General features: G+C 47.4%; 1 protein-coding gene across 4 annotated transcripts in view; it reads left to right on the forward strand.

The window, feature by feature from the left end:
* The first annotated feature begins 913 nt into the window (after positions 1-913).
* ZNRF1 (zinc and ring finger 1) overlaps positions 914-14671 on the forward strand; it is an 88638-nt gene continuing 74880 nt past the window's right edge. For 3 of the 4 annotated variants that reach the window (XM_069549599.1, XM_069549597.1, XM_069549598.1), the window contains exon 1: positions 1008-1990. In XM_069549599.1, the coding sequence (XP_069405700.1) occupies positions 1567-1990 (424 nt within the window). In that variant the 5' untranslated portion in view covers positions 1008-1566. Of the gene's footprint in view, positions 1991-14671 lie in introns of all 4 variants that reach the window. The other variant, XM_069549595.1, reaches the window with a different exon arrangement.

Raw genomic sequence — 14671 nt, forward strand, 5'->3', positions numbered from 1 at the left:
TTTTCAGTTTTAATATTTCTTTGCACCCTGTTTTGGCTCCTTGATTTGGAAGTATCTGACATTTAGAACAAGGAAGTCAGTTAGACCAGGGACTGAGTGACAGACAGTCCTAGGCAGCACTCAGCACTTAAAAAAATAGCTGTTGAACAAATGAATGAACGAAAGAATGGAATGAGTGAGTGAATGTGAATATGTGAGGGAGACATTGCAAAACGCAGACTCGGTGAGCAAATATTGGGTACCTGCTGTGTCCCAGGCCCTGCGATGCATACCTGGATAAACGGTAAACAAAACAGGAGTCCTTCCTTGAACCAGGGAGTTTCTAAAATCACTAGTTCTAGCTGCATTATTAGATTTCCACGTCTGTTATTTTTTTTTAATCGTACACCTGATGATTTTCAGAGTCGCATTTTATCTTAAGGATCTACCCATTTGCTTAAGTCCAAAATAGGAAGTTCTGATCTATTGGCAGCAAAATCTGAAATCACAAGCAACACCCCCCCTACACACCCCCCAGCCCTGTTTAATCCCGGAAAAACTATCGAGCCCCAAAACGCTAAACTTCCTGGTGTTGGGGATTCCAGGACATTGAACCTCAGATAGAACGGACAGCAAGTCCACCAGAGGGTGCTGCGGGGGCAAATTCGTGCCGGGAAGGGAGCTTGACCAGTGACCCTCGGGGCTAGGTAGGCGTCTGGAGTCCTTTTTCTTCTTCCCCGGGTTTCTTTCCCACCCTTTGGACCACCGCCGCCCCTCCGCCCACGGGGGGATTCCCCCTGAATGACCAGCTGCTCTTGGGGGCTTAAAGGTGCCGCGTCGCCTCTGGTCCTGAGCTCCAGCGGCTCGGACCACGCCTGCCCCGGGGCCATCGGACAGGGCAGGGCCGGGCCGGGCCGGGCGGGGCGGGCGGGGCGGGCGGGGCGGGCGAGGCGTCCACGCCCCGCGTCCCCGCCCGGCGCCGCGCGGGCCGCGAAGGGGTTAACGCGGGGGGCGGGGGCGGGGGCGCCGCCGCGCCTGCGCGCTGCCGCCCTCCATTGTCTCCGCGGCGGCGAGGAGCGCCGGCGAGCGCAGCCCGGGAGCGAGCGGCGCGGCCGGCGGGGCCCGCGCGGCAGGGCCGAGAGCGCGACGCGTGCGCGGCTTCGCGAGCTCCGCGGGCCGCCGGCGCCGCAGCCCGCCCGGGCCTCGGGGGTCCGAGCCGCCGTCCCGGCCGCGGCGTCTTGAGGCGGCACGCGCCGGCGCCCCCGCCCTCCTCCTCCGGCGGCCGCTGCCGGGCGGGCGGCCTCCTCCCCGCGGCGCCCGGCCCTCGGGAGCCCGGGGGCGGCCTGGGGCGCGCCGAGCCCGCGCGCCTCGCCTCTCCGGACCGCGAGGGGAATCATGCGCCGGGCTCGGGACGCCTGCAGCCCGTAGTCTGGGTCCTGCTCGGGTCCTCTCTTTTTCCTTCTTTTTCCCTTCCCCTCCGGTCTCCTTTTTGCTCCCCCGTATGCCCGCCCAGCCCTGCCCCCGCCGCTGAGGACAGGGGGAGGGTCTCGGCCTGCAGGCTCCCGCCCCGCCGGGGCCCGGGCGAGCATGGGCGGCAAGCAGAGCACAGCGGCCCGCTCGCGCGGCCCCTTCCCGGGGGTCTCCACCGACGACAGCGCCGTGCCCCCGCCGGGAGGGGCGCCCCACTTCGGGCACTACCGGGCGGGCGGCGGGGCCATGGGGCTCCGCAGCCGCTCGGTCAGCTCCGTGGCGGGCATGGGCATGGACCCCAGCACGGCCAGCGGGGTGCCCTTTGGCCTCTACACCCCCGCCTCCCGAGGGACCGGCGACGCCGAGAGGGCGCCCGGCAGCGGAGGGTCGACGTCCGACTCCACCTATGCCCACGGCAATGGTTACCAGGAGACGGGTGGCGGTCACCATAGAGACGGGATGCTGTACCTGGGCTCCCGAGCCTCGCTAGCGGATGCTCTACCTCTGCACATCGCACCCCGGTGGTTCAGCTCGCACAGTGGTGAGTCCGCGGGCGCCAGAGGCCTCGGAGGGTGGGGTGCCAGGGAGGGCGCGCCGAGGTGCCCCGCACCTTCGCACGCGTGCACGCAAAAGGTCTGGAGGTAAAAGTGCGGTACCTGGATCTGGCTGTCGTCCTCTTGGTTCCCGAAGCCAAGGGATGTATGGAATACCCACTCTCTAGAAATGAGGCTTTCTGAGAGGCCGAGGAGAGCCAGGTGTGTGAGGACTTCAGGCGTTGGTTCACTTGTGGATGCCTGTTGAAGTCTCATTCATTGGCCTCCCCGTCCTCAGAGAAGTCTGGCTGGTCGCAAGTCGGCCTCCGTGCTTCCTTTCTGTTACTGCTGCATTGTGCTGGGTGCACCGGTAACACAGAAGGGATCCAATTGGACCGAGCATCTCAGACAAAGGATGTGAAGAGAAGATTGGGGCCAAGTGGGGTTTGGATGAGGGCACTTGCTCTTGCTGGAGAAGTGGGTGCCCAGTTTTGCGGCTGTGCTGGAAATCTGAATTGTTTAAAATGGAGCGGCCGACAGGCTGCTGCCATAGACAGGTGTGGCCTGCTGGTCGGAGGGCGCAGCCAGGGAGCCTCCCTGGGAGGCTTTGCGTGACCGGGGCCCTGGTTACCCGTGCTGCATGCAGTAGCAGCCTTGGCTCAGTGTCTCTTGGATCCCTCCATCTTTCTTCTTCTCCTCCATGCTGAAGTGCTTGGGTATTCTGCATCTTTTTGTGACCAATACATGGCAGTTCTCTTGCACTGCTGTTGGCACATGTCGGGGGGAAAGGAGGAGTCAAAGGACCTGGATGAATTCATTTTGTGAACTTCTGGTGACAGGTCAGCAAAAAGCTGGAGGAGGATTTCCTAGACTCTGGCAGGGCAGAAAAGACACTGGCAGGAGCTTCTGGAGGAAAACAGGTCTGTCTGCTTAGCTAACCTGAGAAACCAGGTTAGGCCTCCAGAAAATTGGTCAGAAGGGGTGTGGGGCCGCTATTTACTAATTGGCGAGTTGGAGTAAAGAAGTTAACATATTCAGACTCCTTTGGGCGACTTCAGAAAATTTAGATACTGTGTAGAAGAAAGATTGCTCTATGGAGGATTTATCTGTTGGATCACTGCTTGCTCTTGTGAAATAGGGGAGACACTTTGGATCTCTATTTCTGGAAATAATGTTAATTTTTTTTTCAGTTCTTTAAACCGATTGTGAAATGAGTTTTCGGGAGGAATAGTGACTAATTTAGGGTAATCCTTGAAAGTGGCTTTTAATTGCTAGGATGGAATTTTAATCCCTGAACAGACTTCTAGATATAATTTGGACACTGCCCTGAAGAGATGTAGGGTGTGATTACCTCTGGCACTTTCAGACATCATTTGATCAGCTTTAGACATCTTAAACTTAGTAATCTTCCTTATAAAATTTGGTCCAGAAAGGGTCAGGTGTATTTTTGAGGTGATTGTAGTTAAGTTTTTAAGAAAGCTGTCATTAGTGTCTGAGTTTAAACAGAAAAGCACTATAAGACAGTTCTCAAAAGTCACAGGTAGAATTTTGTGTGTTGCAGGAATGTAATCTTAGAGTAGGAGTTCCCTTTTTCCACTCAAATTTCTTTTCTTTTACCAGAAAGTTCTTTTTCCTTATTCCGCCACCAGGTTCCATGCCAGAGTTATGAGCTTGCATTTGGATTCTAAAATTCAGACTCTTCAGCTGTAAAACGTTAATTTTTTTTTTTTTTCCTTTTTCCAGCTAGAGGTTAGGAAGACCTGCTGAACCAGGGACTACAGGGAAAGTTGAAGCATATTAATCCCTTGAGGGATTGACATTGAAGTGTGTGTTGAGGGGGCTGCTGTTAATATTTCGGGTAATCTGGTCATCATAGGGCCATCCTGGCCTTTGCAGGCATTGAACATGCCGGGCTCTGCCCATTCAGCGCCCCCACAAATTTCAGAGCGCTCCTGGTTGGGGCTTGAGAACCACTGCCTTAGGGATTTGTTGTTTTATGCAAGTGAAATAATTAGTTTTTCCTGTGCAGCGCACTTGAGAGGAACTTTGATGCTTCTGTTCTTCTGCAGTGGTGGTTCTCCTCACCTTCTGAAACAGGCCACAAGCCCTTCCTTCCAGGACATCCCCTTCCTTTCTTGTTCGCTGCTCGCTTGCTGTGAGACAAGAAACTTGTTTCCGTCATGGGGCCTTTGGGTAAGGTCCCAGCAGTTCTCACTCTCGTGTCTGAGGAGCAGAGGAGTAAGGGTTTCAGGGCACGGTTGACTAGGTGTCTGAAGTTGTTGTGATGTTGTTTGTGTTTCCAAGGTGCTTTTGGATCTCTTCATGGGCACAAAAAACAGACGTCTGAGAAGCAAGTAGGGGAGTTCAGTGAGCACGAGGCTTCCTCAGAGGGATTGAGCTGACACGGTGTCAAGGGGCAGAATGCTAGGGTCCCAGGAGCTGGGACCGTGGACGAGACACCTCACCTCTTTTGAGTCTTGTCTTGGTTATTTTAAAAATACAGATAACAGCCTGTAAAGGCTGTTCCCCAAATCTTGTGAGAATACATGGCAGTCACATTTGCCCTTGCCGGGGTCGTGACCCTAGCTTGCACCCTCTGCTCCCTTTGCCTGGAATGCTTTTCTGTCCATTCTGTACATGGATAACTTTTTATGATCCCTTGAGGCTTACCTTAAATTTCTCCTCAGGGACCACTCTTAAAAACTGCCTCCCTGCTGTGAGTCTCTTCCATCACTCACCTGTTGCCTTAATAGCACTTAACACGCTTTATTTATCCGTTTACTCTTTCTGTTTACGTCATCTGAAGTTTTACTCCATGAGCGCAGGACTGTGCCTCTTGACCACTGTTGTAACTCCTGCACTCTGTGTGCCAGGCACAAATATTTGTTGAGTGAGTGAATTTGAATGCTGTATATCCATCATGTCATTACTCATCACTGTAACAGTAGGAGGTAAAATGTTTTTATTCCCATTTTACAGGTGAGGAAACTGAGGTGTAGAGGGAGATTAAGGAACCCCCACAAGGCCGGACAGCTAATGGGGGGCAGAGCTGGGATTGCAGTGTAGGCCTGCCAGCGTCAGAATCCATTTGACCTCTTAGCCATTACCCTCTGCTTCCTCTCATCCTAAAACAGAGGAAGCTGGGGAGCCTTGTGGAAATCTCCCTGGCCTGCTTGTCAGAGGGCTGGGCTCCTTTCCTGCTTGGGCCGCTCCTTAACTGCCTGACTTGTGACCTTGTGCAGGTGAGTCCTTTCACCTCGAAGTTAACCGTTTCTCCACCTGTTAAAATGGAGATCATACCTTCTCTGCCCACCTTACCGGGTGACTGTTGTGGCCTCACGAGAGGCTGTTTACGAAAGCCAAGTAACTTGCAGTGGGAAGTTCTTATCTTACAGGGGTCACTTCCGTAGTTCTCTGCCTTCTTTCACCTCCTCAGAATCTGCTGGGCAGAGAGAGACTTAGAATCGTGGGGACTCTTTGTCCAGAATGAAAGCAAGTGCCCTCTGCTGAAATCTGACCTGTATTGAGGGGGCCATCTGTAGTTAACAAATGCCGTTTGAGAAGAGCCGCCTAATAGAGTCCAAGTCCCTTCTTTTCCACATTAAAATGTGTTTTGCTATAAGGTTTTTCACTCCTCTTATGGTTGTCTGGGTGGTATTCTGGAGGTCTGGTCATCCTTTTATAGTCCTGTTTAATTCAGAATGCAGATTGCCAAATGTAGGGGGGAAATATAGAGACCCAGCATGTTGAAAGGAAGAGGTTGCCCGTTCCTGGGCCTGAGTATAAATGGCCGGTCATAGAGATTTCCCTCCGCCTTCTTAGTCATATATGTATACACGTGTGTGTTCAGGAAACTAAACTGTTCTGTCTTGTCACCAGGCCATCGAAGGGGCCAGTAGAAGGTGACTTTTGCTAAGTCTTTGAACCTGCCAGCAGGATATCTCATGGGTTCTGTTGCTGGCATTCTGGGGTTCTCAAGTGATTTGATCTTCTCTATTCTTAAATAGAGAGAGTTGCCAATCCCATTGGAGTAGATCAGAAAGCCTCTTTGTGCCTCACTCTAGGTGTGCTGGATGTAATGGTCCTTGCCATGGATTCTGGAGAAGGAAAACCATTCTGTGGCCTCCAAGTAGCAGGATGAGTCCTTGCCCTGCAAAAGTTCTATTCTTAATGAAGACTAGTGTTTTTTTTTTTTTTTGGAAGACTTTTTACAAAGCAGAGTTTTTAGTTCTCTGTTACCATGAGGGATTGTTTGCTATAAAAGAAAAGTAGGGTTCCCTTGAGAAGATCATTTCTTGAAGGTCACAGTTACTTCTTCCTCATTGGGGTTTGAAAGGTGTTGCAAAAAAACAGTGGTTTCACTCTGTTATGGGATGTGTACATTTTGCCATTAAACAGAGACACACCAATGGCGACCCACTCCAGTACTCTTGCCTGGAAAATCCCACGGGTGGAGGAGCCTGGTAGGCTGCAGTCCATGGGGTCGCTAAGAGTCGGACACGACTGAGCGACTTCACTTTCACTCTTCACTTTCATGCTTTGGAGAAGGACATGGCAACCCACTCCAGTATTCTTGCCTGGAGAATCCCAGGGACCGAGGAGCCTGGTGGGCTGCCGTCTGTGGGGGCGCACAGAGGCAGACACGACTGAAGCGACTTAGCAGCAGCAGCAGCAGCACCCCAAATAGGTCACAAGGAATACTCTCTGAGCCAAAGCCACTCTTTACCAGAAATGCAACTCTAGTTGCTTTTGGGAAAAGGAACATGCTTTGTATTTTACAGATATGATATTCAACCCAAGTTTATTGGGCACTTATATTTTAGCAAACCCAATTTTAAAACTAAACTTCAATTTTGACAGCTTCAAAATTGGGGGAAATGTCATAGGGAAGTGGTGGTAACTTAAATGGGCTCTTGGTCTCGCTCTTACTAACCCTTAAGTAGGGGGTGTTTTTAATGACTGGGTCACTGAGGTTGTGGTACCAACATTTCGAAGTTAGTCCAAAACTTAAATCCTGTTACTAGTCTTGTGATAAATGCTTACAAATTTTCATCTGTCTCTTTTCCAGGCTTTGTCCTGGCCTGTCTCAGTCAGATGGTTCCTAGTGATGATGGTGGGTGTAGGCTTGAGTATGAGACCTGGCAGTTTTCACCTCTGAACCTTTATTTCCTCACAAGGTCACATGTTTATCCTTGAAACCAACGGTTGGGTTCCTGATTTTGATAGGTTGAATGGATGAGGGGTGAGTTGTGGGTGTGAGGGAATAACCTGAAGAGCAACCCTCAAGTGTGAAGCAAATAAAGAACCAAGTTGAATCTTAAAGCAGCAGCTGGGGTACTTTATAGACTGGTGAGACTGTTTACCTTGAGATCTCCCTGGAGTTGCTGGAATTGAGAGTACATCCTTGCTCTGCTGGGAGTAAAGAGGAAGGAGGAGTTGGCTGCGCCCTGTAAAGTTAGAGGAGGCATGGTAAGAATTTATAGTGCACTCCCAAATCTGTAGTGAGAAGGAGGCAGATGCGAACGCCGAGCTCTCCTGATTTCTGTGAATGGTTCACAGGGTGTGCAAACTTGACTCTGCCCAGTATTCTCCAGAGCCTCGTTAACAAATGCAGCTCCCAGAGTTCAGTAGAACCTGCATTTGTCACTAATGATTCTAAAAATGTAGTCAGAATACCTGCTATAAAGGAAAGGCTCCCCGACCATGGATCTAACTTTTCTCTCCCCAGAGAACTCCGAATGCTTTTCTTATGCATTCATCTCTTTCAGCATCTCTCAACTAGATTCCCGAGTGGGATCCACACAGGTCTTGCCTTCTGTTGCTCCCAGAGGGTGTAGCCATCCAGCAAGAGCATTGTTCAGTTTTTGCCCATTTTCTCTCACACGGAACCAAGCGTTTTTCTCCTGCAGGCAGGCCTGAGCCAGTCTGCCCTGGTCCCCCTTCCCTCCGAACAGAAGGTGGTTGGGACAGGGTCCCCTCCTCCATGCTCCTCCTCCCCTGGTTTTTTCTCCTGAGGCCTGTGTGCTGTTAGCTGCTTGTGCTGCAGGAGGGCTTCCTGAGTTACATCCTCTTTCTTCTGTCCCCAGCCGGGAAGCTAGACAAGCCAAGCTCTTAGGATAAATCCAGACTTTAACGTGGACAAAACACCTTTTTCATTTTAATTTTTAATTGACGAAGTATGGACCTGTATGTGTAGATCTGTTGAACTGAGACATTGACTTATTCAACTGAGACTGATTGCTTCCAGTGTCCCTAGGTGCAGGGCATGTATACTTAACGGTGAAGGTGAGTAGCATTACTTTGTTCTTTCTAAGAATTTTTGCTTCCTCACTCCTCTGAGAGAGTCTGAATACTGCAGCCCGCGGCAGATTTGGCCTCCTTCTTCGTTCCCCTGTTGAACACACAGGCAGGTTCGCGTGTTTGCCCATGAGGTGCTACAGGGATGGCCTCCTCCCTGCCCTTGGCTCAACTCTCCCTTCTTTCCTCAGCCCTCTGTCTGCGCTGGGGCAGGTCATCTGTTCTTTGCGTTTCCAGTCAAGCGCCTACTAAGAAGAAATTCCTCATATGTGCCAACATGAGCGGTCCTCTCCTCCATGGAAATTGCAAAAGAAAAACATTTTTTTGAAATTATCTTTGCCTTCAGTATCTTTGTCATCCCTAGAGCCTCTTTTCTTTCTGGTCACTGAACACTGTTTTCACCGCTCTTAACCCATGTCTGTGAAAGTTATCCTAAGCCAAAATGTACTTAAGGAAATGTAAGTAAGAGTTTCTCCTCCTTGGTCTTGTGTTTGTCTGTGAGCTCCACGACATTGACACTTTAGTGCTGTTTTAAGTAATTTTTGGAGGCAGTGCTGGTGACCAAAATGTTATTTCTCCCCCAGAAATTTTAAAATCTGTTTTATATTTGAGGGTTGTTTTTGTTTTTTTTTTCTAACCCAAAGTAAAGAATATAGGATGTTCCATGCTGAAAGACTGTATAGACTTTGGCTGTTGAGGTGATCCCTTAGTCTCTGAAGGATAATCTTTGGAGAAACCTCTCCTTGCATTTCCGTGTATTTGACCTCTTGGTCTTGATGAATTACACTCGGTTTACTGTGGCTCCAGCTTGCTTATTGATCATAGCTTCAGCCCTCTACAAAATGTAGTTAAATAAACCATGCTTCAAAAATAGTTATTCTGTAATTAGTCACCTCTGTATTATACAATGTCTTTTAAGGTCGAAGTTGATATTTAGCATGTGGAGAAACTTAAATCTGGAGTCGCCCACACCATCTGAGACAGAGGTAGGAGGAGAATGCAAAGCTGAGACCCCTGAGACCTTAGCCAGCTTGGCCATTTTGCCCACATTTCTCCAGTGTTTGGAGAACACCCCTAATCCTCTACCCCTGCTGAGATGGTGCTTTCCCTTAGAGAAAGCTCTTAGGATTCTTTATCTTGATTCCCACCTTGGTACTCCAGGAGTCCTGCAAGGATTTGAGGGAGCCCTAGGGATTCCAGTCTAAACCGATGGAGCATTTGGTCCACCATGAATACAGATGAGTTTTCTGTAATATTGTTTTATTCTCTTTAGATCATACACACTGCTAATGCCCTCAAAGGTGCAGCACCAGCTAAGTCAGCTTTTCAAAGAAACTTTGTGACGACACTGCCCACTACTGTAATTAGCATCACGAAATGTAATGTTAGATTTCCTCATTCCTGGTCAGGAATGGCTGAAAGATTGATACCATTGCAGCCAGTTGCCCTGATGAACTCTGGTTAAATTCAAGGCCTGTGCTCAGGATTGGCTTGCAAGCTAGCTGCCTTCCATCTTAATATCTGAACAAGCCCAGTCATGTTGGCTGTGTTTAATCCATCTATTTCCTGCTGCTGCTGCTGCTGCTGCTAAGTCACTTCAGTCGTGTCCAACTCTGTGCGACCCCATTTCCTACCTCCTCTCAAATGCAGAGGCCAAATGCAATGTAAAAGAATGGTGAATCTAAGTATCTCCAGTATTTTGAGGTATAGGAATCTCCTATGAAGTGGCAGACCTTTGAGAAATAGTATTATGAGCTGTTCTGTTTTTGCTGTGGCTTTGGAAAACCTTTGGATTCTTCTACTGAACATTTGTTTGGGGGAAAAAAATCTTTTTAATGAAACAGTGTGAGTCACAGAGCAGCCACTCCTTCTCATAATAGCATTTCTCACCAGGGGAATTTTTGGTAGCTGTTGGGGGAGGATTTGAGTAGGTTGTCGAAGATAAATCCCTCGGTCGAACATAGCCAAAGGGCTGCCATATCAGAACTCTGGTGCTTTCCGTGCTGACAGCAAGCCCTGAATTCAAAGTGCAGGACAGCAGAATAGAATGGGGAAGGCCTGTGCCTGAGAACTGTCACAGTGACCTGACCAATGAGGTTGGCGTTTCAGCATTCAGACTCTCCATTAAAACAGCGTTGAAGTGTAAAAGGACCGTGAAACAGACTCCTTGGGTTAGAGGGCCTGAGACTGTGTACTAGAACAATTATTTCTGATCAAGGGATGACTGTGGTCCTAATGATGAGACTCATAAGAGCCACAAGCATGCCTGCTTTTTCCACATTGTGAAATGGTGGCATGGCGCCTGGCGCTGACCGCCTCACACAGAGGATTCGCACAGGGTCTGTGCTCTTAAGACTTCAGGTCTAATAAGCACTTAGAATAACACTCTGGGAACCCTTGAGACAGTGTCTTTGTGGGATGGTGAAGAGGGGATGCAGGAGACACCGAGACTTAGAACAAACCAGGGTTACACCACCAGCATCCAGAATGCCTGTCTTCAGCCTCTCTGCCCGCCAGAACCCGAGTTTTCGTTTGCAGCTTGAGTGACTTAACAGTACTTCTTCGGTCCTCATGTCTGAACCACGGCTTATGTAAGCTACAGACGAAGGAAAGTCTGAAAGGTTATTACAACTGTTGAGATTTGCTTTCCTTTGGAAAGTCAGAGCTGTCTCCATTCCGTGTTTTCCTGGCTTTGTACTTTTCTTCAAAGTCTTTTACCAGTTCCAAGTCTCCAGAGCTCAGTGAGGGGGAACAGGAAGCCAGCGTTTGATGCCTAAGAGCCAGCAATAACTAAGAGAAAAGGGCAGAAGCTGGGAACTGGGAGGGGGAGTTGTGGGCCTTGAAGGTATCCAGGCCTCTAGGATTATAGATGCATCCTGCAGAGATGACTTTAACCAACTTGCTCAAACAAGGAAAAACCAGTAGGAACCTCTGTTCTGAGAATTCAAATTTCTCTTCGATGGTATAGTGAGGCTCAATGTTTTTAATTGATGGCATGATTACAAAATACCTTTTCCCTAAGGAGTTCCAAACAATTTCTAAAACATGATTATCACTTTTATAAAATAGCGGAATAACTTTCCTCTCTTTCCCTGGAGGGGTCCCCAGGGTACATCTTGTCATGGGATCCAGGCTGGAGCCTGACCCTTCCTTTTCCTGTCCATTCACATTAGATGAACTCTGTGAAGTCCCAGTCCTGTGACTGCAAGATGGAAGGGTCACAGGGGTTTGTGCTATTTCAGTTTTGGTTTCACTTGCATATTTTAGGAAATCAAATAGTGTGGCTCTGAATAGGAATTCTTGTCTCTTGGAATCTTTTCAAAAATGAGCTGTTTCAGGCATCCAAGAGAAAATGTGCTAACCTACCAAGCAGATAAGTAAATAGAACATTATAGATGTAATTGTATGGACCTCACGCGAGTCATAGGTTTCTCCTTCCCTTCCCAAAGGTAACCTCTGCCCTGATTCTCCTGTTGATCATCCTATATATGTTTCTACTTTTTACTCCCTGTTTCTATCTAAAATAGTATTTGCAGCGTTCAATTTAAACTTCATAGTGTCTCGTCTTTTTATATCTCTGTCTGTAGATGCACCTCAAGGTTGGATCTGGGATCTGTAAATCCGCTGTGCTGTTGCTGCTGTAACGCGTTCATCTCTGCTGCTCTTCTCTATTGTATGAATGTCGCACAGATATCACCGTTTATCCATCCATTCTCTTGGATATCAGTGGATATGAAAGTTATTTTCAGTTACGTCGAGAATATTTTGCTGTTTGCTTGCATATTTGAGAGAGAGTTTTTCTAGAGTACATTCTTAGTCATGAGCTCTCTGGGTCATGGGCTCATCAAGAGGCTCCAACTCTTGATTGAATACTACCCAGTAGATGGCCAGTGTGCTGGCACCAATTTTATACCCCCAGATAGCATAGATTCACTTGCTCCATGTTCTTGCTGAAACTTGATATTGTTACACTTGAATTTTTGGCAAGCTCTAGTAAGTGTGAGATGGTGTATCATTGTGATTTTTGTTATTTATATACATATAAATTAATATGCTAGTATATTTTTAATTATCATGCTTGTTCATGTCTTTTATCCATATTTATATTGGATGGTTCCTCCTTTTCTTACGAGTCCATATAATATGAGTTTGTGTTTTTGTTTCGTTGGTTTCCAGATACACATCTGAAGCATATGTTATACAGATGTCTGTCTCCCAGTTTTTGGGTTACCTCTTTATTCTTTTTGCACTTTCTTACGGTTAATTTACCTTTAATATAATATTCCAATGTTTTCCCTCATGGCTTATGCATTTTGTGTCTTAAGAAAGGTTGTCCTTCCCTGAGGTCAGAAGAGATATCTTACATTATCTTCTGAAAGTTTCTGAATTTTTGTCTTTCATATTTCAGTCCTTAAGCTATGGAGAATTAAGTTGTTTGAATGGGATAAGATAAGGATATCTTTTCCTTCTTCCATATGAATAGCCAGCTCTCCCAACAGCAAGTGAAGAATGGTAAAGCCTTTTCCTACTGATTCGCAAAGCTACCTTTATCAAGTTTCCAAATACCTCTATCCAGATAATCAAGTTTCCTTCCAGGCATAGGTTTGTTCCTGGGCTTTTTGTTCTGTTCCATTGGCCAAGTTGTCTATCCTTGTGCTAATACTTTCTTAATTACTGTAGTTTTGTCTTGCTGTGTGGAAGGGCAAATCCTTTCAACTTGTTATTTATTCTCTTTCAAAGCTGTGTTGTCTAAATAAAGCTTTCTAGGGGGCAAAGAAGGGAATCCGGATAGAATCAGCAAAATGAAGTACAGAGTACCAGGAACTGCTCTGTTTATAGCTGTTTTTCTTAGTGACAGGACATCTGGCAAACTGACCCTAGTGGGCAGTTACAAATTTTTTCCCCTACTATATTGCACAAACAATATCATTTCCCTATGTCTTTGTATTGTAAGCAGCAGAATAAACAGTTCTGTATGTTACAGACAACAACAATAAAAACAACACAAACTGGTTAGTTATTTTTGGTGCTTTTTGCATCCATGTAAAATTTAAAATCAGCTTTGACAGCTTTTGTGGGGAAGGAACTGTTAGGATATTTATTGGAGTTTTACGTTGAGTTTATCAATTGCCGTCTTTCAATTGGTTCAGTTGGGTCTACCTATGAACCTGATGGGAATGGACCTAACAGATAAAAGAAATTTTTTTTTTTTTTACTTTTTTTAAACTTTGAAATAATTTCAGACTCATAGAAGAAGCCAGTGGAGACCCACTCCAGTACTCTTGCCTGGAAAATCCCATGGACAGAGGAGCCTGGTGGGCTGCAATCCATGGGGTTGCGAAGATTGGGACACGACTGAGCCACTTCACTTTAACTTTCATGCATTGGAGAAGGAAATGACAACCCACTCCAGTGTTCTTGCCTGGAGAATCCCAGGGACGGGGGAGCCTGCTAGGCTGCCGTCTCTGGGGTCGCACAGAGTCAGACACGACTGAAGCGACTTAGCAGCAGCAACAGCAGACTTATAGAAAAGTGGCAAAATGCAGAATAAATATTGCATTTCCATTAGCCAGAATGTTCAAATGTTACTGAAAAGAGTTAAGCAGTTGAATATCCACCAAGTTCTTGACTTTGCAAAGCAGCTTAAAGTCCTAATACACGAAGCATCTCAAGTCTGAGAAATCTCCACTGATCTGTTGCTAGGAATGGGAGAACCACATGATGTTAAAGTGAGGTGATGTCTGAAGGGGCGGCTAGGCTTCACATGGAGATCTGCTTTCTTCCGAGTTGGTCTGTGTCTTTATGTGATTTGATGTAATCAGGCCCCAGTCTCTGCTCGCCCGGTGTGTGCTGTGCTGTGATCTCTGCTAAAAGAGGGGCTTCTTGCTTTCAGTTAAGTCTTAAGACAGCTAGAGGCTGGGTAATTCCGGTCAAGTGTGCCTCAGTATCACCTGAGAATGTCTTTTGGAGCCTTGACTTCGAGTCAGAGGTTCCTGTATGGGGGATGCCTGCAGTGAGACACCCCTTCCTGGAAGACAACTATGCTTACCAGTGCATCACCAGTACACACGAGACAACCCTTCTTGGGAGAGGCAGTGTGGGGTGGTGGTTAAGGTTAAGTGAGACTTATAACAATTAAATCTTTCATATGTACTTTGTATCAGTTTATTGAGCTTATTGACATATCCACCTCTCTCAAAACAGTGCCCAGAGGGTAGTAAGTGATCAGTAAAAGTAACTACTGAATGTCTCTGGGTAAAGCTGAGTAATTATCTAAAGATCGCGAATCTTTTTTCATTAGATTTATCCGTAGGTACCTTATAGTTTTTGTTATTGCTGTAAGTAACATTTAAAATGTTTTTATAACTATTTCAGGTTTCTGGTATATTCAG

Source organism: Ovis canadensis, chromosome 14 (assembly GCF_042477335.2).
Source record: "Ovis canadensis isolate MfBH-ARS-UI-01 breed Bighorn chromosome 14, ARS-UI_OviCan_v2, whole genome shotgun sequence".
NCBI classification, from domain to species: domain Eukaryota; kingdom Metazoa; phylum Chordata; class Mammalia; order Artiodactyla; family Bovidae; genus Ovis; species Ovis canadensis.